General features: G+C 42.7%; 1 protein-coding gene across 1 annotated transcript in view; it reads left to right on the forward strand.

The window, feature by feature from the left end:
- LOC139584309 (PDZ domain-containing RING finger protein 4-like) overlaps positions 1–27841 on the forward strand; it is a 127931-nt gene that overhangs the window by 53377 nt on the left and 46713 nt on the right. The window contains exons 2-3 of the mRNA XM_071416004.1: positions 16261–16520; positions 21837–21936. Of these exons, the coding sequence (XP_071272105.1) occupies positions 16261–16520; positions 21837–21936 (360 nt within the window). The remainder of the gene's footprint in view (positions 1–16260; positions 16521–21836; positions 21937–27841) is intronic.

Here is a 27841-nt window from a genome sequence, read left to right on the forward strand (position 1 = left end):
ATGTGCAAATAGTTAAAGTACAAAAGTGAAAATAAATACACATAATTTATAGGTTGTATTTACAATGGGGTTTGTTCTGAGGGAAATATGTGTCTCTAATATGGTCATACATTTGGCATGAGGTTAGGAAGTGCAGCTCAGTTTCCACCTCATTTTGTGGGCAGTGTGCACATAGCCTGTCTTCTCTTGAGAGCCATGTCTGCTTGTACATAGTCAAAGATTTCCTTAAGTTTGGGTCAGTCACAGTGGTCAAGTATTCTGCCACTCTGTTCTCTGTTTAGGGCCAAATAGCATTCTAGTTTGCTCAGTTTTTTTATTATTTCTTTCCAATGTGTCATGTAATTATCTTTTTGTTTTCTAATGATTTGGTTAGGTCTAATTGTGTTGCTGTCCTGGAGCTCTGTGAGGTCTGTTTGTGTTTGTGAACAAAGCCCCATAACCAGCTGTCTCTTCTCCAGGTTAATTTCTCTGTAGGTGATGGCTTTGTTATGGAAGATTTGGGAATCACTTCCTTTTAGGTGGTTGTAGAATTTAACGTATTTCTTCTGGATTTTGATAATTAGCGGGTATCGGCCTAATTCTGCTCTGCATTCATTATTTGGTGTTTTACGTTGTACACTGAGGATATTTTTTGCAGTCTCAATTTGGTGTTTGCCCCATTTTGTGAATTCTTGGTTGGTAAGCAGACCCCAGACCTCACAACCATAAAGGGCAATGGGTTCTATAACTGATTCAAGTATTTTTAGCCAGATCTTAATTGGTATGTCAAATTGTATGTTCTTTTTGATTGCATAGAAGGCCCTTCTTGCCTTGTCTCAGATCGTTCACAGCTTTGTTCACAGGCCCTCATGCCAAATTGAGTCGAAAGCTTTTTTGAAATCAACAAAGCATGAGAAGAATTTGCCTTTGTTTTGGTTTGTTTCTTTGTCAATTAGGGTGTGCAGGGTGAATACGTGGTCTGTCGTACGGTAATTTGGTAAAAAGCCTATGTGGCATTTCCTCAGTACATTGTTTTAGCTGAGGAAAGTCTTTTGTTAATAATAATGCAGAGGATTTTCCCGTGGTTGCTGTTGACTCATATCCCACGGTAGATATTGGTGTCAAATTTGTCTCCACTTTTGTATTTGGAACCGATCAGTCATTGGTTCCAAATATTGGGAATATGCCAGAGCTGAGGTTGATGTTAAAGATTTGAAGTATAGCCAATTGGAATTTGTGGTCTGTATATTTTATCTTTTTATTTTGGATACCATCAACCCCACAGGCCTTTTTGGGTTGGAGGGTTTGTATTTTGTCCTGTAGTTCATTCATTGTAATTGGAGAATCCAGTGGGTTCTGGTAGTCTTTAATAGTTGATTATAAGATTTGTATTTGATCATGAATATGTTTTTGATGTTTGATCTTTGTTATAGAGCCGAAAAGATTGGAGAAGTGGTTTATCCATACATCTCTGTTTTGGATAGATAACTCTTCATGTTGTTGTTTGTTTAGAGTTTTCCAATTTTCCCAGAAGTGTTTAGATTCAATGGATTTTTCAATTACATTGAGCTGATTTCTGACTTGCTGTTGTTTCTTTTTCCATAGTGTATTTCTGAATTGTTTTAGTGATTCACCATAGTGAAGGCTTAGACTCAGGTTTTCTGGGTCTCTATGTTTTTGGTTGGATAGGTTTCTCAAATTCTTTCTTAGGTTTTGGCATTCTTCATCAAACCATTTGTCATTGTTGTTAATTTTCTTAGGTTGTCTGCTTGAAATGTTTAGATTTGATAGGGAAGCTGAGAGGTCAAATATACTGTTTAGGTTTTCTACTGCCAAGTTTACACCTTCACTATTACAGTGAAACATTTTGTCCAGGAAATTGTCTAGAAGGGATTGAATTTGTTGTTGCCTAATTGTTTTTTGGTAGATTTCCACACTACTTTCCTTCCATCTATAGCATTTCTTAGTATTATTAAGTTCCTTTGTCTTTGATGCCTCATTGAGGAAAGCTCTGTTCAAGTAGAGTGTGATTTTGCTTTGATCTGATAGGGGTGTCAGTGGACTGACTGAACGCTCTAAGAGACTCTGGTTTGAGGTCAGTGATAAAGTAGTCTATAGTACTACTGCCAAGAGATGAGCTTTAGGTGTACCTACCATAGGAGTCCCCTCAAAGCTTACCATTGACGATGTTATGTGACATGTTTTTGTTGGTTATGTTGTCGTAGTTGTTTCTAGGGGGAATGCTGTCAACTCCAGTTACTGTTGAAGTCAGAAGTTTACATACACTTAGGTTGGAGTCATTAAAACTTGTTTTTCAACCACTCCACACATTTCTTATTAACAAACTAGTTTTGGCAAGTCGGTTAACCCTAACCCTAACCCTAACCCTAACACATGTACATCTACGTTGTACATGACACGAGTAATTTTTCCAACAATTGTTTACAGACAGATTATTTCACTTATAATTCACTGTATCACAATTCCAGTGGGTCGGAAGTTTACATACACTAAGTTGACTTTGCAATTAAACAGCTTGGAAAATTCCAGAAAATTATATCATGGCTTTAGAAGCTTCTGATGGGCTAATTGACATAATTTGAGTCAAATGGAGGTGTACCTGTGGATGTATTTCAAGGCCTACCTTCAAACTCAATGCCTCTTTGCTTGACATCATGGGAAAATCAAAAGAAATCAGCCAAGACCTCAGAAAAAAAATTGTAGACCTCCACAAGTCTGGTTCATCCTTGGGAGCAATTTCCAAATGTCTGAATGTACCACGTTCATCTGTACAAACAATTGTACCCAAGTATAAACACCATGGGACCACGCAGCCATCATACCACTCACGAAGGAGACACGTTCTGTCTCCTAGAGATGAACGTACTTTGGTGCGAAAAGTGCAAATCAATCCCAGAACAACAGCAAGTACCTTGCGAAGATGCTGGAGGAAACGGGTACAAAAGTATCTATATCTACAGTAAAACGAGTCCTACATCGACATAACCTGAAAGGCTGCTCAGCAAGGAAGAAGCCAATGCTCCAAAACAGCCATAAAAAAGACAGACTACGGTTTGCAACTGCACATAAGGACAAAGATCGTACTTTTTGGAGAAATGTCCTCTGGTCTGATGAAACTAAAATAGAACTGTTTGGCCATAATGACCATCGTTATGTTTGGAGGAAAAAGGGAGAGGCTAGCAAGCCAAAGAACACCATCCCAACCGTAAACACGGGGGAGGCAGCATCATGTTGTGGGGGTGCTTTGCTGCAGGAGGGACTGGTGCAATTCACAAAATAGTGAGAAATGAGAAATGAAAATGATGTGGATATATTGAAGCAAAATCTCAAGACATCAGTCAAGAAGTTAAAGCTTGGTTGCAAATGGGTCTTCCAAATGGACAATGACCCCAACCATTTCTGTCTCTCTCTCTCTCTCCCTTTCTCTGTCTTTCTCTCTCTCTCCCTTTCTCTGTCTTTCTCCTCCCCTCTTTCTCTCTTTCTCTCTGAATTCAATTCAAAGGGGCTTTATAAGGCTATTTCTGTTTTTATCCCGCTCTCCCTCTCACTCTCTCTCTCTCTCTCTCTCTCTCTCTCTCTCTCTCTCTCTCTCTCTCTCTCTCTCTCTCTCTCTCTCTCTCTCTCTCTCTCTCTCTCTCTCTCTCTCTCTCTCTCTCTCTCTCTCTCTCTCTCTCTCTCTCTCTCTCTCTCTCTCTCTCTCTCTCCCACTCTCTCACTCTCTCTCTCTCTCCCTCACTCTCTCACTCTCTCTCTCTCTCCCTCACTCTCTCACTCTCTCTCTCTCTCCCTCACTCTCTCACTCTCTCTCTCTCACTCTCCATTTTCGTCTGGCTCTCGCTTTCTGTCTCTTTCTCTCTCTCTTTCAATTCAATTCAAAGGGGCTTTATAAGGCTATTTCTGTTTCTATCTCTCTCTCTCTTTCCATTTCTGTCTCTCTCTCTTCCTTTCTCTGTCTCTCTGTTTCCATCTCTCTCTCTCTCTGTTTCTATCTGTCTCTCTCTTTCCATTTCTGTCTCTCTCTCTTCCTTTCTCTGTCTCTCTGTTTCCATCTCTCTCTCTCTCTGTTTCTGTCTCTCTCTCTCTCTCCCTTTCTCTCTCTCTCTCTCTCTTAATTCAATTTGAAGGGGCTTTATAAAGCTATTTCTGTCTCTCTCTCAATTCAATTCAATTCAAAGAGGCTTTTTTTCTCTCTATCTCCCTGTTTCTCTCTCTCCCTCAATCTTTCTCTCTCTCTGTTAGCCTTCCTTTTCATTGTGTAGTGAATCCTATTGTTGTCTAGCCCCGTTGGGAAGGCACAGACAGAGACTGTGTGAGGTTTATCTAAACAACAGTTTGTTCTATTTTCTCCTGAGTGGCTGACGTAATGGTGTTTACACAGACACACACACACACACACACACACACACACACACACACACACACACACACACACACACACACATGACCTTTTTTTTTATTAGCACTAAGCGGCTTCACGTTGTTGTCCTGCGGTCGTAGTCTACTTATCTGTGGAACACAGCTGACTCACACCTATCTCCATTCTTCATCTCTTCTGGCGAGTGGGTAAACTCCTGCATCTCGCCATCCCTTCCTGCTCTAGCTTTATCTACTGTCTCCACACAGCTAGCCCTGTCCTATGGCTCTGGGGTCGTCTTCTCTTTAATAATCAGCTCTATCTACTGTCTCCACACAGCTAGCTCTGTCCTATGGCTCTGGGGTCGTCTTCTCTTTAATAATCAGCTCTATCTACTGTCTCCACACAGCTAGCCCTGTCCTATGGCTCTGGGGTCGTCTTCTCTTTAATAATCAGCTCTATCTCCTGTCTCCACACAGCTAGCTCTGTCCTATGGCTCTGGGGTCGTCTTCTCTTTAATAATCAGCTCTATCTACTGTCTCCACACAGCTAGCTCTGTCCTATGGCTCTGGGGTCGTCTTCTCTTTAATAATCAGCTCTATCTACTGTCTCCACACAGCTAGCCCTGTCCTATGGCTCTGGGGTCGTCTTCTCTTTAATAATCAGCTCTATCTACTGTCTCCACACAGCTAGCTCTGTCCTATGGCTCTGTGGTCGTCTTCTCTTTAATAATCAGCTCTATCTACTGTCTCCACACAGCTAGCCCTGTCCTATGGCTCTGGGGTCGTCTTCTCTTTAATAATCAGCTCTATCTACTGTCTCCACACAGCTAGCCCTGTCCTATGGCTCTGGGGTTGCTTTCTCTCGAATAATTAGCGCTATACGATATGTATTGCGATTCGATACTGCCATTTTATTGTGATTCGATATTCCAAACAAACTGCTCACCAAATTGCTCATCCCGTTGCATATAGACAATAAGGGCCATGAGAAAAAGTACTTTAGAGCTCTGGCAGTCTCACCTTGGGGGTGGGGGGATGATGGAACAGCAATGTAATCTCACCTGTTCCTACGGGGCTGGGGCTTTGATGGAACAGCCGTGTAATCAACGGCTGTGAGCGCTATGCTCCCGAGACTGAATGACCTACATGTTACACTCGCCCTCTATCTCTCTCTCCGCTCCTCGTCTCTCCGTCTGGTTCCTGCGTACCCTTAATAAAACCCACAAGGCTACCACTCGAACTGAACCAGCAGGAGAGAGGAGATGTTACACAGCGGAAATATCATATGAATGAGTTAGAAACGGTGGTGGTGGAACAAGCGTTATGTTGAGCACACCACTCAAGGTTACAATGTACAAGGTTACATACAGTACACGGTTACATACAGTACCAGGTTACATACAGTTCCAGGTTACATACAGTACCAGGTTACATACAGTACACGGTTACATACAGTACCAGGTTACATACAATACAAGGTTACAATGTACAAGGTTACATACAGTACACGGTTACATACAGTTCCAGGTTACATACAGTACCAGGTTACATACAGTACACGGTTACATACAGTACCAGGTTACATACAATACCAGGTTACAATGTACAAGGTTACATACAGTACACGGTTACATACAGTACCAGGTTACATACAGTACCAGGTTACATACAGTACCAGGTTACATACAGTTCCAGGTTACATACAGTACACGGTTACATACAGTACCAGGTTACATACAATACAAGGTTACAATGTACAAGGTTACATACAGTACACGGTTACATACAGTACCAGGTTACATACAGTACCAGGTTACATACAGTACCAGGTTACATACAGTTCCAGGTTACATACAGTACACGGTTACATACAGTACCAGGTTACATACAATACAAGGTTACAATGTACAAGGTTACATACAGTACCAGGTTACATACAGTACCAGGTTACATACAGTACCAGGTTACATACAGTACCAGGTGACATACAGTACCAGGTGACATACAGTACCAGGTGACATACAGTACCAGGTGACATACAGTACCATGTTACATACAGTACCAGGTGACATACAGTACCAGGTGACATACAGTACCAGGTGACATACAGTAAACGGTTACATACAGTACCAGGTTACATACAGTACCAGGTGACATACAGTACCAGGTGACATACAGTAAACGGTTACACTGCTGTATTTACTGTCAGAGGAAAACAGTATTTTCAATACATGTTATTGTAATCCTTTAACTGCATGCCAGTGATCCAGAAGACTGACATATACAAGGGAATTGTATTCAATCTCTTGTCAATTCATTACATGATGTTTCAGTCCTCAAACTTGCATGCCAGTTTATCTAAGACTGACATATACAAGGGAACAGCAATAAACTATAAAATGACAAATAAAAACACTTCATTACCACACAGTATGCAGTGTTGAAGCAGTAAAACTAGCTATGTGGTTAATTGTAAACCGTAAAATAGCTAATGGTATATTAGTCTCTGCTCCGAGCTGCTATTTCCCTTCTACAGATAGAAGTACATCAATCACTCCAGTCCCCTCAGTAATCCATGATAGCTGAGAGGAGCTTTACGCCTGCTGTTACCCTCTTGAAGACTCTGTCACACGAGACACACGCACACACGCACAGGCATGCACACACAGACACAGACACGCTCGCTCACACACGCACAGGCATGCACACACAGACACAGACACGCTCGCTCACACACACACAGGCATGCACACACAGGCATCAGGCAGGGCTGGCGTTGACATGTTAGTGGATAAAGGCCTTTCTCCATCAGCACCACTGTCTGTCTGTCAGTACAGTCTATTAAGATATTGATGGGGAGTCCAGGATCAATAGAACACACTAGAGGGGTCTAAAGCATCTACTGTCATTCCTCCCTCCCTCTCTACTGTCATTCCTCCCTCCCTCTCTACTGTCATTCCTTCCTCCCTCTCTACTGTTATTCCTCCCTCCCTCTCTACTGTCATTCCCCCTTCTTCTCTACTGTCATTCCTCCCTCCTTCTCTACTGTCATTCCTCCCTCCTTCTCTACTGTCATTCCTCCCTCCTTCTCTACTGTCATTCCTCCCTTGCTCTCTACTGGCATTCCTCCCTCCTTCTCTACTGTCATTCCTCCCTCCTTCTCTACTGTCATTCCTCCCTCCCTCTCTACTGTCATTCCTCCCTCCCTCTCTACTGTCATTCCTCCCTCCTTCTCTACTGTCATTCCTCCCTCCCTCTAATGTCATTCCTCCCTCCCTCTCTACTGTTATTCCTCCCTCCCTCTCTACTGTCATTCCTCCCTCCCTCTCTACTGTCATTCCTCCCTCCTTCTCTACTGTCATTCCTCCCTCCTTCTCTACTGTCATTCCTCCCTCCCTCTCTACTGTCATTCCTCCCTCCCTCTCTACTGTTATTCCTCCCTCCCTCTCTACTGTTATTGCTCCCTCCCTCTCTATTGTCATTCATCCCTCCTTCTCTACTGTCATTCCTCCCTCCTTCTCTACTGTCATTCCTCCCTCCCGCTCTACTGTCATTCCTCCCTCCTTCTCTACTGTCATTCCTCCCTCCTTCTCTACTGTCATTCCTCCCTCCTTCTCTACTGGCATTCCTCCCTCCCTCTCTACTGTCATTCCTCCCTCCCTCTCTACTGTCATTCCTCCCTCCTTCTCTACTGTCATTCCTCCCTCCCTCTCTACTGTCATTCCTCCCTCCCTCTCTACTGTCATTCCTCCCTCCTTCTCTACTGTCATTCCCCCTTCTTCTCTACTGTCATTCCTCCCTCATTCTCTACTGTCATTCCTCCCTCCCTCTCTACTGTCATTCCTCCCTCCTTCTCTACTGTCATTCCTCCCTCCCTCTCTACTGTCATTCCCCCTTCTTCTCTACTGTCATTCCTCCCTCCTTCTCTACTGTCATTCCTCCCTCCCTCTCTACTGTCATTCCTCCCTCCCTCTCTACTGTCATTCCTCCCTCCCTACTCTTATTCCTCCCTCCCTACTCTCATTCCTCCCTCCCTACTCTCATTCCTCCCTCCTCTTCTTCCTCCCTCCCTACTCTTATTCCTCCCTCCCTACTCTCATTCCTCCATCCCTACTTTCATTCCTCCATCCCTACTCTTATTCCTCCCTCCCTACTGTCATTCCTCCCTCCCTACTCTCATTCCTCCCTCCCTCCCTACTCTCATTCCTCCCTCCCCTACCTTCAGCTGAGGTTTGATACTAAATAGCACATCTATGAGGGAATATTGTACTTTGCCTCAGGTGTACTAAGTTTTGTGCAGAAGTAGAATCATGTGGCGAATGTAGAGCTAGATGATGATTTGCCCATATCTTACTTCCCTAAAGCACACCTTCAAACGTCTATAAAAGTTAAACAAAGTAGGCTTTCTGGTTGGACTCAAAGTGTGCCATTTTAGAATCCTATTTGTCAATTTGTGCCTCTGTTCCTTCACAAAGAGAACCGGTTTCATCTTGTCGTTTCACTCCAGTAAGCCAGTGTATTGCATTTGTTGTGAGAGTCGATGGTCCTCTCTTGGGCTTTGAATGTAAACACTGTTCTCTGCCCACCACAGCTGCTGTGGATCCATCTGCAAACACACAACAGATGTGCCACACTCCAGCCATTTCCATTTCTATCCCTCCCTCCCTCCATCCCTCCATCCCTCTATCCCTCTATCCCTCCATCCATCCCTCCATTCCTTTATCCCTCTATTCCTCCATCCATCCCTCCATCCCTCTATCCCTCCATCCCACCATCTATCCCTCCATCCCTATGTCCCTCCATCCCACCATCCATCACTTCATCCACCCATCCCTCATCCCTCTATCCCTCTATCCTCCTTCCCACCATCCACCCATCCCTTTATCCTCCATCCATCCCTCCATCCCACCATCCCACCATCCATCCATCCCTCCCTCCATCCTACCATCCATCCCTCCCTCTATCCCACCATCCCTCCATCCATCTATTCCACAGTGTCCATTTTTCTTTCCAAGCCATTATTTCCCTCTATCCCTGTATCCGTCCATCCCTCCCTCTATCCCTGCCTTCCACAGTATCCCTTTTTCTTTCCAATGGCCATGGTCTTGGAATCATACAATCATTGCTAGGAACAAACAAACCTGGACCAGATAACTAGACCATCAGGACTTTAATCATCATTGTCTGTCTGTTGCTACAGCTGATACTGATCATTCATATTGACTCTTTATCAATAAATGTAGTGGTTGTGTGGACATGTGGCATTTCATGGAGCTACGGTTGAAACTATCAACAGCGCACTTCGCAACAAATTATTTAGCAGAACAGCTTTTGTTTACCAGTGTGTGTTTGTGAATTAATATGGGTTTCGCATGCACACGAGAGTAGAGTTTATGACAGTGTAATTTTTTTTAAATCTGTGTGATTAAATCATAAGAGGCTGTATGAATATCTAGCTATAGTCAGAAAGGGAAAAGATAGATAAGTCCACACTAACCAGGGCAGTGAGTTTACACAGGAACTACAACAGACAGTTTTTGTGTGTGTGCGTACCTGTGTTTTTGAGTGTGTGTGTGTGTGTGCGTGCGTGCCTGCGTTTGTGTGTGTGTGTGTGTGTGTGTGTGTGTGTGTGTGTGTGTGTGTGTGTGTGTGTGTGTGTGTGTGTGTGTCGTGGACGTGTTTCCCCTGATAGTAAGCAGCGAGGACGGCTTGGAGGCTAGAAACAGAGGCCTGCATCCCAAATGGCACCCTATTCCCTATATAGCGCACTACTTTAGACCATGGCTGCTGGGCCCTGGTCAAAAATAGTATGCTAAAATATACATAGGGAATAGGGTAGCACTTGGGAGGCAGCCAAGAGCCCAGGCAGGACAGACTTTACCAGAGACCAGAGGGAGAGCGCGTTGGTTGGTAATATGATCATATCTTTCCAGGACTGTCATATGCCATCGGCCGCCTTCTTTATCTGGTCCCAGTCCTTTGTTTCCTTTCTGCAGGCACAACAGAGCCTCTGTTTTGTTCCAGGATTAGTTGAGTGAGTTGAGTGAGTTGAGTGAGTTGAGTGAGTTGAGTGAGTGAGTTAGTGAGTTAGTGAGTGAGTTAGTGAGTGAGTGAGTGAGTTAGTGAGTGAGTTAGTGAGTGAGTTAGTGAGTGAGTTAGTGAGTGAGTTAGTGAGTGAGTTAGTGAGTGAGTTAGTGAGTGAGTTGAGTGAGTGAGTGAGTGAGTGAGTTGGTTCAGACCAAAACGGGCTAGCCTAGTTATTCAGATAGTTCTAGATTTGTAGCACAATGCTGAAGTCTGTAGCAGTGTAAAGCAAGATGGAGGGAAGGAGAATGAGGAGAGAGGTAGACTCCTATGGTCTTCTCCAGTTGCGGTTCTGCTCGACATGAGCTCTGCCAGTGTGTTGGCACAGTTTGTCTCTCAGGTGATTAATGCAACATCACTTCACACGAAGTTCACTCCAGACACCAGAGAATAGGAGCATGATGTACTGTGGTGCTGTGGGGCTGAGTTGGTAGGAGCATAATGTACTGTGGTGCTGTGGGGCTGAGTTGGTAGGAGCATAATGTACTGTGGTGCTGTGGGGCTGAGTTGGTAGGAGCATAATGTACTGTGGTGCTGTGGGGCTGAGTTGGTAGGAGCATGATGTTCTGTGGTGATGTGGGGCTGAGTTGGTAGGAGCATGATGTTCTGTGGTGCTGTGGGGCTGAGTTGGTAGGAGCATAATGTTCTGTGGTGCTGTGGGGCTGAGTTGGTAGGAGCATGATGTACTGTGGTGCTGTGGGGCTGAGTTGGTAGGAGCATGATGTTCTGTGGTGCTGTGGGGCTGAGTTGGTAGGAGCATGATGTTCTGTGGTGCTGTGGGGCTCAGTTGGTAGGAGCATGATGTTCTGTGGTGCTGTGGGGCTGAGTTGGTAGGAGCATGATGTACTGTGGTGCTGTGGGGCTGAGTTGGTAGGAGCATGATGTACTGTGGTGCTGTGGGGCTGAGTTGGTAGGAGCATGATGTTCTGTGGTGCTGTGGGGCTGAGTTGGTAGGAGCATGATGTACTGTGGTGCTGTGGGGCTGAGTTGGTAGGAGCATGATGTACTGTGGTGCTGTGGGGCTGAGTTGGTAGGAGCATAATGTTCTGTGGTGCTGTGGGGCTGAGTTGGTAGGAGCATGATGTACTGTGGTGCTGTGGGGCTGAGTTGGTAGGAGCATGATGTTCTGTGGTGCTGTGGGGCTGAGTTGGTAGGAGCATGATGTTCTGTGGTGCTGTGGGGCTCAGTTGGTAGGAGCATGATGTTCTGTGGTGCTGTGGGGCTGAGTTGGTAGGAGCATGATGTACTGTGGTGCTGTGGGGCTGAGTTGGTAGGAGCATGATGTTCTGTGGTGCTGTGGGGCTCAGTTGGTAGGAGCATGATGTTCTGTGGTGATGTGAGGCTCAGTTGGTAGGAGCATGATGTTCTGTGGTGCTGTGGGGCTCAGTTGGTAGGAGCATGATGTTCTGTGGTGATGTGGGGCTCAGTTGGTAGGAGCATGATGTTCTGTGGTGATGTGAGGCTCAGTTGGTAGGAGCATGATGTTCTGTGGTGCTGTGGGGCTCAGTTGGTAGGAGCATGATGTTCTGTGGTGATGTGAGGCTCAGTTGGTAGGAGCATGATGTTCTGTGGTGCTGTGGGGCTCAGTTGGTAGGAGCATGACGCTTTATAATGCGTATACTATCAAGATTAACCATACATACACTATAAAGATTAACCATACACTATCAAGATAATCCATACACTATCAAGATAGACCATACACTATAAAGATTAACCATACATACACTATCAAGATAAACCATACACTATCAAGATAGACCATACACTATCAAGATAAACCATACACTATCAAGATAGACCATACACTATAAAGATTAACCATACATACACTATCAAGATAAACCATACATACACTATCAAGATAAACCATACACTATCAAGATAGACCATACACTATCAAGATAAACCATACACTATCAAGATAGACCATACACTATCAAGATAAACCATACACTATCAAGATAAACCATACATACACTATCAAGATAATCCATACACTATCAAGATAAACCATACACTATCAAGATAAACCATACACTATCAAGATAGACCATACACTATCAAGATAAACCATACATACACTATCAAGATAATCCATACACTATCAAGATAGACCATACACTATCAAGATAGACCATACACTATCAAGATAGACCATACACTATCAAGATAAACCATACATACACTATCAAGATAATCCATACACTATCAAGATAGACCATACACTATCAAGATAGACCATACACTATCAAGATAAACCATACATACACTATCAAGATAATCCATACACTATCAAGATAGACCATACATACACTATCAAGATAAACCTTACACTACCAAGGTAAACCATACACTTCCAAGGTAAACCATACATACACTATCAAGATAATCCATACACTATCAAGATAAACCATACACTATCAAGATAAACCATACACTATCAAGATAGACCATACACTATCAAGATAAACCATACACTATCAAGATAAACCATACACTATCAAGATAAACCATACACTATCAAGATAATCCATACACTATCAAGATAAACCATACACTATCAAGATAGACCATACACTATCAAGATAGACCATACACTATCAAGATAAACCATACACTATCAAGATAGACCATACACTATCAAGATAAACCATACACTATCAAGATAAACCATACACTATCAAGATAAACCATACACTATCAAGATAATCCATACACTATCAAGATAAACCATACACTATCAAGATAGACCATACACTATCAAGATAGACCATACACTATCAAGATAAACCATACACTATCAAGATAGACCATACACTATCAAGATAGACCATACACTATCAAGATAATCCATACACTATCAAGATAGACCATACACTATCAAGATAGACCATACACTATCAAGATAAACCATACATACACTATCAAGATAATCCATACACTATCAAGATAGACCATACACTATCAAGATAGACCATACACTATCAAGATAGACCATACACTATCAAGATAAACCATACATACACTATCAAGATAATCCATACACTATCAAGATAGACCATACATACACTATCAAGATAAACCTTACACTACCAAGGTAAACCATACACTTCCAAGGTAAACCATACATACACTATCAAGATAATCCATACACTATCAAGATAATCCATACACTATCAAGATAAACCATACACTATCAAGATAGACCATACACTATCAAGATAAACCATACACTATCAAGATAAACCATACACTATCAAGATAAACCATACACTATCAAGATAATCCATACACTATCAAGATAAACCATACACTATCAAGATAGACCATACACTATCAAGATAGACCATACACTATCAAGATAAACCATACACTATCAAGATAGACCATACACTATCAAGATAGACCATACACTATCAAGATAAACCATACACTATCAAGATAAACCATACACTATCAAGATAATCCATACACTATCAAGATAAACCATACACTATCAAGATAGACCATACACTATCAAGATAGACCATACACTATCAAGATAAACCATACACTATCAAGATAGACCATACACTATCAAGATAGACCATACACTATCAAGATAATCCATACACTATCAAGATAGACCATACACTATCAAGATAGACCATACACTATCAAGATAAACCATACATACACTATCAAGATAATCCATACACTATCAAGATAGACCATACACTATCAAGATAGACCATACACTATCAAGATAGACCATACACTATCAAGATAAACCATACATACACTATCAAGATAATCCATACACTATCAAGATAGACCATACATACACTATCAAGATAAACCTTACACTACCAAGGTAAACCATACACTTCCAAGGTAAACCATACATACACTATCAAGATAGACCATACACTATCAAGATAAACCATACATACACTATCAAGATAATCCATACACTATCAAGATAAACCTTACACTACCAAGGTAAACCATACACTTCCAAGGTAAACCATACATACACTATCAGGATTAACCATACGTACACTAGCAAGATAAACCATACACTAGCAAGATAAACCATACACTAGCAAGATAAACCATACACTTGCAAGATAATCCATACATACACTATCAAGATAAACCATGCATGCACTATCAAGATAAACCAATAGTAGCGAGCCTGGTGGGTGTTCTTGTGTTTTCTACTGACTTATAATGCAAAGATAATAAAGTTTCTACTTTGTTCTTTTCCACTTCATCATTTCATTCTAACTTATTCCATGAACAGTCGTGCACCGCAAGCAAAACACAAAAAACTGAAAGCCGTAATTTGAATACAACTGCAAGAGAATTGTGCTGCGTTTACCTTTTTCTGAGAGACTATCTAAATTACAATCTCTGCTTTCAGCATTATACCAAGCACATTCTCTGAGGTATTTCAAACCCACTGTTACTTTTTCCAGTCCAATGAATGGACTAAATGAAGCAATGATTTTTCCCTCTGACAGAAAACTGTTCTGTGTGTTCAGTACTGTCTGACTCTTATGATGATGCATAGAGTCAGTGATGTAGAACTGCATCACTGTGTAGAACCGAGGATTTTACTTAAACACGTGTTTCTCAAAGTGTTTTCTTGACTGATGTCGTCTGTTTATCATATTGTTTTAGTTTATCCAGAATCAGTAAAGATGTCTGTAGGTGTGGTGATTAGCTTATTGGTCATATTGAATGGTCTCCACACCGCTCCGGAGTAAAGTTTTTCCTAGGGACATATCTAGGATCAGATTCCCCTCCCCCAATCCTAACGTTAACCACTAGTGAGGGAAATGCGAAACTGACCCAAGGACAGCATATTGGGGCAACTTCACCCTACACCTCAGCACCATAGGAATATTAGTTGGTTATCAATCGTATATCTAGGAACATGACATCATACATTTTCTGTGACTCGGGAAGTGGTCATGGGGTACCCAGGTGCGACCAGAACATACTTACAAAACCCCCAACTCCCAACAACTCCCAGAAGAACCCCCAATTCCCAACTACTCCAGAAAGAACCCCCAACTCCCAACAACTCCTGAAAGAACCCCCAACTCCCAACAACTCCCAAAAGAACCAACAACTCCCAGAAGAACCCCCAACTCCCAACAACTCCCGAAAGAACCCCCAACTCCCAACAACTCCTGAAAGAACCCCCAACTCCCAACAACTCCCGAAAGAACCAACAACTCCCAAAAGAACCCCCAACAACTCCTGAAAGAACCCCCAACTCCCAACAACTCCCGAAAGAACCCCCAACTCCCAACAACTCCTGAAAGAACCCCCAACTCCCAACAACTCCCGAAAGAACCAACAACTCCCAAAAGAACCCCCAACAACTCCTGAAAGAACCCCCAACTCCCAACAACTCCCAAAAGAACCAACAACTCCCAAAAGAACCCCCAACTCCCAACAACTCCCAAAATAACCCCCAACTCCCAACAACTCCCGAAAGAACCCCCAACAACTCCTGAAAGAACCCCCAACTCCCAACAACTCCCAAAAGAACCCCCAACTCCCAAAAGAACCCCCAACTCCCAAAAGAACCCCCAACTCCCAACAACTCCCAAAATAACCCCCAACTCCCAACAACTCCCAAAATAACCAACAACTCCCAACAACTCCCAAAAGGACCCCCAACGATTATCGTCAATTTCCAGCAACTCAGTTTAAAGACCTCACATAGTCTAGGTAGGCAGTCCATTAAAGCACTATATCAATAGCTGTATCTTTACAGTAACTGTAGTTATAACTGTAATCTCTCTCCTCTCCACATTACAGGTGAATGGGAAGGACCTCTCCAAGGCCAGTCATGACGAGGCAGTTGAGGCGATCCGCTCTGCTAAGGACCCCATTGTGGTGCAGGTGCTCAGGAGGAACCCTGTTGGCCGCGGTGGACATGTTGGCTCCACTCAGGAAGTGCACGTGGTGGACGTGTGCACGCAGACAGACATCACCTTCGAACACATCATGGCCCTGGCCAAGCTCCGAGCCACCACCCCTCCCGTGCCTGACATCTGCCCCTTCCTGCTGTCTGACAGGTAAGATCTGATTTGGGCCGCCCGTATTAAAAAAGCCGCTCAAAGTAAGAATTCTGATCTAGGATCAGGTCCCACATGTCCCCATGTGATTGTATTCATTGTGATCTGAAAGACAAAACAGATCTCTGATATCTGTCCCTTCCTGTTGTCTGACGAGTAGGCTCTGATCTGAGTTATTCAAACAAACACCACTGTCTGGGATGTCAGGGATATGTTTCCCAAAGCCTTGAAAGCTAAAGTAGCACATTATTTGTCTTGCCAACCCAGAATCACACCACTCAAAGAACAGCAAAGTCCAGTACTGTCTCTCGCTGGATTGTGGAGAGAAATAATCTACTGCTTTAGCTATGAAGACATTGATTGAATACTTCAGCTATGAAGACCTGCGATTGAGTTGGATTGTTTATGCGCACAATACAATACCATTTCAAGGCTTGGTGGTCCCGTGTGGCTCAGTTGGTAGAGCATGGCGCTTGCAACGCCAGGGTTGTGGGTTCATTCCCCACGGGGGGACCAGGATGAATATGTATGAACTTTCCAATTTGTAAGTCGCTCTGTATAAGAGCGTCTGCTAAATGACTTAAATGTAAATGTAAATGTAAGGCTTGAAACGTGATAGCAATGCCAAAAAGACCAATCTCTTATGGTGTGTCAAAAAAAATCAAGGCGTACACCATCTGAGATTCTTGAGGTAGACCCTCATAATTTAGACTTTCAAGTTATCAATTGGGGTTTCCTCGAAGACAACAAAAGAAAATGTGTTCATTATTTTCTCTTTCCTGTTAGTTTTTTTGTTCATATTGTATTAATCTCTAAGGGGAAGCATACTGTGAAGAAGATAACGTTTGGCGTGAGAATATCTGGGTTTCTCCTCTATGGAGTGAGCCAGTGAAAGATTAGCTGCGCCGGGGGCTTCTCTCTACACGAGGGGTATATTAAGTTGATCATTAATTCCAACAACATCCCATGGATGATTGTCTTAGATTTTTCAAGTATCCAATATCAGTTGGAGTTACATTAAATAAATCAAGTAACCAATATCAGTTGGAGTTACATTAAATAAATCAAGTAACCAATATCAGTTGGAGTTACATTAAATAAATCAAGTAACCAATATCAGTTGGAGTTACATTAAATAAATCAAGTATCTAATGTCAGTTGGAGTTACATTAAATAAATCAAGTATCCAATATCAGTTGGAGTTACATTAAATAAATCAAGTAACCAATATCAGTTGGAGTTACATTAAATAAATCAAGTATCCAATATCAGTTGGAGTTACATTAAATAAATCAAGTAACCAATATCAGTTGGAGTTACATTAAATAAATCAAGTATCCAATATCAGTTGGAGTTACATTAAATAAATCAAGTAACCAATATCAGTTGGAGTTACATTAAATAAATCAAGTAACCAATATCAGTTGGAGTTACATTAAATAAATCAAGTAACCAATATCAGTTGGAGTTACATTAAATAAATCAAGTATCTAATGTCAGTTGGAGTTACATTAAATAAATCAAGTATCCAATATCAGTTGGAGTTACATTAAATAAATCAAGTAACCAATATCAGTTGGAGTTACATTAAATAAATCAAGTAACCAATATCAGTTGGAGTTACATTAAATAAATTAAGTATCTAATGTCAGTTGGAGTTACATTAAATAAATCAAGTAACCAATATCAGTTGGAGTTACATTAAATAAATCAAGTAACCAATATCAGTTGGAGTTACATTAAATAAATCAAGTAACCAATATCAGTTGGAGTTACATTAAATAAATCAAGTATCTAATGTCAGTTGGAGTTACATTAAATAAATCAAGTAACCAATATCAGTTGGAGTTACATTAAATAAATCAAGTATCTAATGTCAGTTGGAGTTACATTAAATAAATCAAGTAACCAATATCAGTTGGAGTTACATTAAATAAATCAAGTATCTAATGTCAGTTGGAGTTACATTAAATAAATCAAGTATCCAATATCAGTTGGAGTTACATTAAATAAATCAAGTAACCAATATCAGTTGGCGTTACATTAAATAAATCAAGTATCCAATATCAGTTGGAGTTACATTAAATAAATCAAGTAACCAATATCAGTTGGAGTTACATTAAATAAATCAAGTAACCAATATCAGTTGGAGTTACATTAAATAAATTAAGTATCTAATGTCAGTTGGAGTTACATTAAATAAATCAAGTAACCAATATCAGTTGGAGTTACATTAAATAAATCAAGTAACCAATATCAGTTGGAGTTACATTAAATAAATCAAGTAACCAATATCAGTTGGAGTTACATTAAATAAATCAAGTATCTAATGTCAGTTGGAGTTACATTAAATAAATCAAGTAACCAATATCAGTTGGAGTTACATTAAATAAATCAAGTATCTAATGTCAGTTGGAGTTACATTAAATAAATCAAGTAACCAATATCAGTTGGAGTTACATTAAATAAATCAAGTATCTAATGTCAGTTGGAGTTACATTAAATAAATCAAGTATCCAATATCAGTTGGAGTTACATTAAATAAATCAAGTAACCAATATCAGTTGGAGTTACATTAAATAAATCAAGTATCCAATATCAGTTGGAGTTACATTAAATAAATCAAGTAACCAATATCAGTTGGAGTTACATTAAATAAATCAAGTAACCAATATCAGTTAGAGTTACATTAAATAAATTAAGTATCTAATGTCAGTTGGAGTTACATTAAATAAATCAAGTAACCAATATCAGTTGGAGTTACATTAAATAAATCAAGTAACCAATATCAGTTGGAGTTACATTAAATAAATCAAGTAACCAATATCAGTTGGAGGTACATTAAATAAATCAAGTATCCAATATCAGTTGGAGGTACATTAAATAAATCAAGTATCCAATATCAGTTGGAGTTACATTAAATAAATCAAGTATCCAATATCAGTCGGAGTTACATTAAATAAATCAAGTATCCAATATCAGTTGGAGTTACATTAAATAAATCAAGTATCCAATATCAGTTGGAGTTACATTAAATAAATCAAGTTTCCAATATCAGTTGGAGTTACATTAAATAAATCAAGTATCCAATATCAGTTGGAGTTACATTAAATAAATCAAGTATCCAATATCAGTTGGAGTTACATTAAATAAATCAAGTATCCAATATCAGTTGGAGTTACATTAAATAAATCAAGTATCCAATATCAGTTGGAGTTACATTAAATAAATCAAGTATCCAATATCAGTTGGAGTTACATTAAATAAATCAAGTAACCAATATCAGTTGGAGTTACATTAAATAAATCAAGTATCCAATATCAGTTGGAGTTACATTAAATAAATCAAGTATCCAATATCAGTTGGAGTTACATTAAATAAATCAAGTATCCAATATCAGTTGGAGTTACATTAAATAAATCAAGTATCCAATATCAGTTGGAGTTACATTAAATAAATCAAGTATCCAATATCAGTTGGAGTTACATTAAATAAATCAAGTAACCAATATCAGTTGGAGTTACATTAAATAAATCAAGTATCCAATATCACCTGGAGAGTTGGAGTCACATTCAACGCCAAGTCTTTTCATTCAGAGATCAGATTAGTTTTATACTGTAAATCTGTTATAATCCTGTCACAGAAAAAAAACGATCTGTGTCAAATTGAGACTAACCATGTTAAGCAATGACCAACCTTCACGTGTCACCCACACCCAACCCCTTTAATCCTGACCAGACCCAACCCTTTGAACCTGACCAGACCCTTTGAACCTGACCAGACCCTTTAAACCTGACCAGACCCTTTAAACCTGACCAGACTCTTTAAACCTGACCAGGCCCTTTAAACCTGACCAGACTCTTTAACCCTGACCAGGCCCTTTAAACCTGACCAGACTCTTTAAACTTGACCAGACCCTTTAAACCTGACCAGACCCTTTAAACCTGACCAGGCCCTTTAAACCTGACCAGACCCTTTACATCTGACCAGGCCCTTTAAACTTGACCAGACCCAACACTTTGTTAGGTCTTAATATAAGATCTCTCCACCAGTATATCACCACTACCCACACGGCCTGCTTGTAATAATTGGTGCTGCTTGGCATAGCCATTTGGTTTCATGGAAGGTTTACAAGGTGATTAAAGCGAATGGGATAATTAAAACCTTGAAACAGTGCAACATCCAGTTGCAGCCCCGGGCTGGGCTCCTAAATGTAATCAATGTGATCAATAAAAAGTAAATATACTCCTCTTTGTCTGCGATCAGGTGCACAGACCAAGGTTGTGGTAGATTTTATAGACACAACAAATGTTTGTTTCCCCCCGTGTTTCAACTTGGCAGTAAAGCTGTGAAATTGTGTTCTATGCACACACACACACACACACACACACACACACACACACACACACACACACACACACACACACACACACACACACACACACACACACACACACACACACACACACACACACACACACACACACACACACACAGACATGTAGGCAAAGACACACACTCGGCCAACAATGTTACGATGTGCTGCAATGCTGTGGTAGCGCCAGAGGATATAACATTCTGACATTTACCATCCCAATCTTGTCACCAGAAGATTGTTTTGGGACAGAATAACACGTGGTAGTTTATACTTGCAGATACTATGAATTTCTGATGCGAATAAAGATGCATTGCTCAATATGTTCAACAGTTTGCCAGAGTGAATATTGCAAGCCAAGAATAATGTGTGTGACATTTGTTTCAACACTTTTTTTTGCTGAAATTGCACCATAAACCGTAAACAAAGCTCTGTAAAATTTGCTTTCTAAAGACAACGTGTAAAATTCATGGGACTTTGTCCAAAATTTACTCAAGGACAGGGAGATAGAGATTAAGTACATGTGGAGTAATTTAATTGAACTCTCCTGGTATGCAGTGATTAATGAGAGGCAATGCTTTTATCCCCCAGCATGCAACATCGTCCTAGACAGCACTGACACATCCTTTCTTCCTCTCCTCGTAGCTGTCCCATGCAGGGAAAATACAAAGAAAAGTCTGTCACTTACAGTCAGTGTATGTAAGAGAGAGATTATGTGAAAGAGAAACTCCCTCTAAATGTCCTTCTCTGTCTCTCTCTCTCTCGCTCTACTTCCCTCTCCTTCTCTACATCTCCCTTTCCCTCTGCCTTTCTCTCTCTCTCTTTCTCTCTCTCTTTTGCTTTCTCTCTTTCTCTCTCTACATCCCTCTCCTCTCATCGCCCTTTCCCTCTGCCTTTTCTCTCTCTACCTCCGTCCCTCCCTCCTCCCTCTCTCCTGACAGTTGTCACTCTCTCCACACTATGGAACGGGAGTTCTATGAGGGGACAGACTACCTCTCCACCCTCCCAGACCAACAGAGGACAGAGGAGTTTGAGTACGAGGTAAGACTTGATTACGCCTCCCTCAAATAACGTTTGACAAACACACACACAAACATACTATATCTCATAATGGGACTCTACCAATAAAGATTGTCCAGTTATAATTGACTCCACAGGCCTGTCCCTGGGGGGATGTGGTAACAAATAGATTATAGGTCACATTATATCCACACCACAGACAGCTCAGGATATCCACAGGACCTTATAAATCAAATCAAATTGTATTTGTCACATGCTTCGTAAACAACAGGTTTAAACTAACAGTGAAATTCTTCCCAACATTGTAGAGAAAAAAATTGAAAAACAATAGAAAAAACATACACAGGGAAAAAATAAATACAGGTACCAGTACCGAGTCCATATGCGGTGATACTAGGTAATTGAGGTATATATAGTATGTACATATAGGTAAAGTGACTAGGTACAGTTAGTGCAAAAAGGGCCAATGCAGATAGTCCGGGTAGTTATTTGGTTAACTATTTATCAGTCTTTTGGCTTGGGGGTAGAATCTGTTCAGGGTCCTGTTGGTTCCAGACTTGGTGCATCGTTACTGCTTGCCGTGAACAGTCTATGACTTGGGGACTGTAGTCTTTGACAATTGTTAGGGACTTCCTCTGACACCGCCTGGTATCTGGACGGCAGGAATCTTTGTCGTGCCTTCTTCACGACTTTGTTGGTGTGTGTCGACCACGTTAATTCCTTAGTGATTTGGACACAGAGAAACTTGAAGCTCTCCACCCGCTTCTCTACAGCCCTGTTGATATGGATGGGGGCGTGCTCGGCCCTCCATTTCCTGTCATCCACGATCAGCTCCTTTGTCTTGCTGATGTTGAGGGAGAGGTTGTTGTCCTGGCAGCACATTGCCAGGTCACTGACCTCCTCCCTATAGGCTGTCTCATCGTCGTCGGTGATTAGGCCTACCACTGTTGTGTCATGAGCAAACTTAATGATGGTGTTGGAGATATGCGTGGCCATGCAGTCGTTGGTGAACAGGAAGTACAGAAGGGGACTAAGCACTCACCCTGAGGGGCCCCGTGTTGAGGGTCAGCATGGTGGCCCATCCGGAAGTCTAGGATCCAGTTACAGAGGGAAGTGTTCAGTTCCAGGGTCCTGAGCTTAGTGATGAGCTTGGAGGAGAGAGTGAGATCACACAGTCGTCCGGAACAGCTGTTTCTCTCATGCATGTTCAGTGTTGCTTGCCTCGAAATGAGCATAGAAGGGATTTCGCTCGTCTGGTAGGCTCGCGTCACTGGGCAGTTCGCGGCTGGGTTTCCCTTTGTAATCCATGATAGTTTGCAAGCTCTGTCAAATTCGATAAGCGTCAGAGTCAGCATAGATTTTAGTCTTGTATTGGCGCTTTGCCTGTTTCATGGCTCATCGAAGTTTGTAGCGGGATTTCTTATAAGCATCTTATTAGTGTCCCGCTTCTTGAAAACGGCAGCTCTAGCCTTTAGCCCAGTGTGTTTGTTGCCTGTAATCCATGGCTTCTGGTTGAGATACTGTATGTACGTACGGTCACTGTGAGGACGACGTCGTCGATGCACTTATTAATGAAGTTGGTGACGGATGTAGTAAACTCCTAAATGTTATTGGATGAACATATTCCAGTTTGTGCTAGAGAAACAGTCCTGTAGTTTAGCATCCGCTTCATCGGACCAGTTCCATATTGAGCGCATCACTAGTATTTCCTGTTTTTTTTTGCTTGTAAGTAGGAATCAGGAGCACAGAGTTATGCTCAGATTTGCCAAAGGGAGGGCGAGGGAGTGCCTTGTATGCATTTGTGGAGTAAAGGGGATCCAGTGTTTTGACGCCTCTAGTTGCACAGGTGAGATGCTGGTATGGATGGATTTCTGTTTCTTTGCAATAAATTCACCGGCCACTTGGAGCGCCGCCTCTGGATGTGCATTTTGTTGTTTGCTTGTGGCCCTTTACAACTTGTTGAGTGCAGTCTTAGTGTCAGCATCGGTTTGTGTTGGTAAGTACAGCTACAAAAAATATAGATAAAAACTCTCTTGGTAAATAGTATGGTCTACAGCTTATCATGAGGTATTCTAACTCAGGCAAGCAAAAGCACGAGACTTAATATTGTTAACAAAGTGACACACCCCTCCCCCTTCATCTTACCCTGGCTACCGTCCGGTCTAAACGATGCATGGAAAAACCAGCAAGATGTACACTCACCGGACAGTTTATTAGGTACATCCATGTAGTACGCCCAACAGCCTGAATTCTTCGGGGCATGGATTCTACAAGTCGGAAATGTTCCACAGGGATGTTGGTCCATGCTGACGCGATGGCATCACGCAGTTGCTGCAGATTGGATGACCAGCCTGTACCTTTGATAGCAGGAAGAATGGGTCCATGGACTCATGCTGTTTACGCCAAATCCTGACTCTGCCATCAATATGACATAACAGAAACCTGGATTCGTTGGACCAGGCAATGTTTTTCCACTCCCTCAAATGTCCAGTGTTGGTGATGGTGTGCCCACTGGAGCCGATTTCTTTTTGTTTTTAGCTGAATGGTTTGGAACCCGGTGTGGTCGTCTGCTGCAATAGCCCGTCTGTGACAAGGATCGGCGGAGATGGCGGAGACAGAAGTTAAGATCAGCGTTATACAGCTACTGGCAATAGTGGTGTTGTTCATGTACTTAATATTATGAGACCTTCATGAGGGAATATTCGTACTATCTCATTGGTAATAACTCATTTCAAGTGAAGCAACCTCACACCCTTAAGTCTGTCTTATTTGACCTGTCTGAGAAGGTGCGTTGTGGGGAAAAAAGGTGTCTGTTCTGCAAGTAACAAACAAGTATCAGGTGTTCCTCCCATAAATAAAAACCGTGTGTCCAAGTCAAACCATTTCTCTGCTTCCATCTTGATCTTCTACTTGATGTAAATGCAGATTAGACAGGAGGGGACGATAAACTGGCCTCATGTCGACACTTGGCTGTCTCAATCCAAACACTCCTCCTTTCCTCTTATCCTTCTCCGTCCATCCTTCTGGACCACGGGGGGCTACTGAGGGAAGGACGGCTCACAATACTGTCTGGAATGGAGTCTTATGAATGGTATCAAACACATGGGAACCGTGAGTTTGTTGTGTTCGATGCCTTTCCATGAATTCCACTCCAGACATTATTATGAGCCCGTCCACAGTTAAGGGAGCGCCGTCCACCTGTGTCCTGGACTAATATTCTTTCTTCTCACATGGTTGAGGACCAGGCAAACTGTGCAACCAGCCTGGCTTTAGTTTGACTGATGTATGATGATTACATTTCCCCTCTTTTTGTTTCATTTGAATTTGTCTGAATGCCTTCCTCTTTCCAGCCACTGAGCTCGAGTTATTCCACACCGTTCTTCTCTAAAGAGATTTGCTTATCCACTTCGTCGCCTCTGCCTCGGCATTAGAGTCAACGCAAATATAATATATTAAGCCTTTCTTCTTTATGCCTCATTTCTATTATCAAATCCTATTAGGATGTGTGTTTGCAGCCTGCCTGCTTCTGTTTTGATTTCATGCATGGTGACGTACTGTATATCCCTTCACTTACCGTATGTCAATAGAATGTGTTCTAAGAAGAAGACAGTTTGGGACTGAATGCCTCTATTTCAGATTGAGGTTTTGTTCATTCATTCATCTCAGCGAGAGGTTTCTGATATGACCTCAGTCAGAGAAATCACAATATGGGGTGTTGGATGGAGACATGTTGGGCTGGGGGGAATGGGATAGGGTGCTCTTTTTAGAAATAAAAGCAAATAAAAACATGATGAAAATAAATTAAAAATAAACCACGATGTGAGCATCCTGCCGTTACATCATAGAAGTCTAAAGTCTAAATCTAAAATAGGCCGAATGTTTCAATCAGCAAGGACCATTGGTGATTTCCTTTCACCTCACTGGCTTCAGCAAATGTATGATCCATCTGGTTCCTTTAGCCTCAATGCATATGTTTCTTAATCTGTAAACCGCATGCCCAGCAACCCAAGATAAGCGTGACATTACGTCCAGTTATTGGGTCTAGAACCTCCCAAAGACTGGACTAGACCAACCCTTCTGGATTAGTCTTGGGAACCAGTGATGTAGCCTTGTTATTAGACATTTCATTATGGAGAAGATCATTCCTAGATGACCTGTACCTTAACAGAGACACTCTAGAGAGGAACATTAGATATCTTTCTCCCTGAGGAGAGGAGCTCTTCCCTCTCTTTCTCCCTGAGGAGAGGAGCTCTTCCCTCTCTTTCTCCCTGAGGAGAGGAGCTCTTCCCTCTCTTTCTCCCTGAGGAGAGGAGCCCCTTCCCTCTCTTTCTCCCCGAGGAGAGGAACCCCTTCCCTCTCTTTCTCCCTGAGAAGAGGAGCCTGTTCCCTCTCTTTCTCCCTGAGGAGAGGAGTTCTTCCCTCTCTTTCTCCCTGAGGAGAGGAGCTCTTCCCTCTCTTTCTCCCTGAGGAGAGGAGCTCTTCCCTCTCTTTCTCCCTGAGGAGAGGAGCCCCTTCCCTCTCTTTCTCCCTGAGGAGAGGAGCTCTTCCCTCTCTTTCTCCCTGAGGAGAGGAGCTCTTCCCTCTCTTTCTCCCTGAGGAGAGGGGCTCTTCCCTCTCTTTCTCCCTGAGGAGAGGAGCCCCTTCCCTCTCTTTCTCCCTGAGGAGAGGAGCCCCTTCCCTCTCTTTCTCCCCGAGGAGAGGAGCCCCTTCCCTCTCTTTCTCCCTGAGGAGAGGAGCTCTTCCCTCTCTTTCTCCCTGAGGAGAGGAGCTCTTCCCTCTCTTTCTCCCTGAGGAGAGGAGCCCCTTCCCTCTCTTTCTCCCCGAGGAGAGGAGCCCCTTCCCTCTCTTTCTCCCTGAGGAGAGGAACCCCTTCCCTCTCTTTCTCCCCGAGGAGAGGAGCCCCTTCCCTCTCTTTCTCCCTGAGGAGAGGAGCTCCTCCCTCTCTTTCTCCCTGAGGAGAGGAGCTCTTCCCTCTCTTTCTCCCTGAGGAGAGGAGCCCCTTCCCTCTCTTTCTCCCTGAGGAGAGGAGCTCTTCCCTCTCTTTCTCCCTGAGGAGAGGAGCTCTTCCCTCTCTTTCTCCCCGAGGAGAGGAGCTCTTCCCTCTCTTTCTCCCTGAGGAGAGGAGCTCTTCCCTCTCTTTCTCCCCGAGGAGAGGAGCCCCTTCCCTCTCTTTCTCCCTGAGGAGAGGAGCTCTTCCCTCTCTTTCTCCCCGAGGAGAGGAGCTCTTCCCTCTCTTTCTCGCCGAGGAGAGGAGCTCTTCCCTCTCTTTCTCCCTGAGGAGAGGAGCCCCTTCCCTCTCTTTCTCCCCGAGGAGAGGAGCCCCTTCCCTCTCTTTCTCCCCGAGGAGAGGAGCCCCTTCCCTCTCTTTCTCCCCGAGGAGAGGAGCCCCTTCCCTCTCTTTCTCCCCGAGGAGAGGAACCCCTTCCCTCTCTTTCTCCCCGAGGAGAGGAGCCCCTTCCCTCTCTTTCTCCCTGAGGAGAGGAACCCCTTCCCTCTCTTTCTCCCCGAGGAGAGGAGCCCCTTCCCTCTCTTTCTCCCCGAGGAGAGGAGCCCCTTCCCTCTCTTTCAGCTGGTGCCGGTGGCAGCCATCCACAGACACGTTTGTGACTGCTTTTTCAATTACTGGTAATCAAAGGCAGCGAATATTATGACAGCATCCAACACAGCCTGACTGTGGGCGGCAGCCCCCACCCCCCAATCACGCCATCATAGTCATTAATTTACTGTCAGCCTGCCGCCACCATCCCCGCTCTGCCTCGCCGCCACACCGCAATCTCCCGGCTGAGAGCTCGCCCCGGGAAAATGAAGAGAAAAAAAGGGAAGAGAGAAAGGGACCACCGAGAAGGTGTGTGTGTGTGTGTGTGGGTGGGTGGGAGTGTGTGTGTGTGTGTGATGGTTCAAGAGAAGGGGTCCGTTGCCTTATCAA

The sequence above is a fragment of the Salvelinus alpinus genome, chromosome 9, assembly GCF_045679555.1.
Source record: "Salvelinus alpinus chromosome 9, SLU_Salpinus.1, whole genome shotgun sequence".
Classification (NCBI taxonomy): domain Eukaryota; kingdom Metazoa; phylum Chordata; class Actinopteri; order Salmoniformes; family Salmonidae; genus Salvelinus; species Salvelinus alpinus.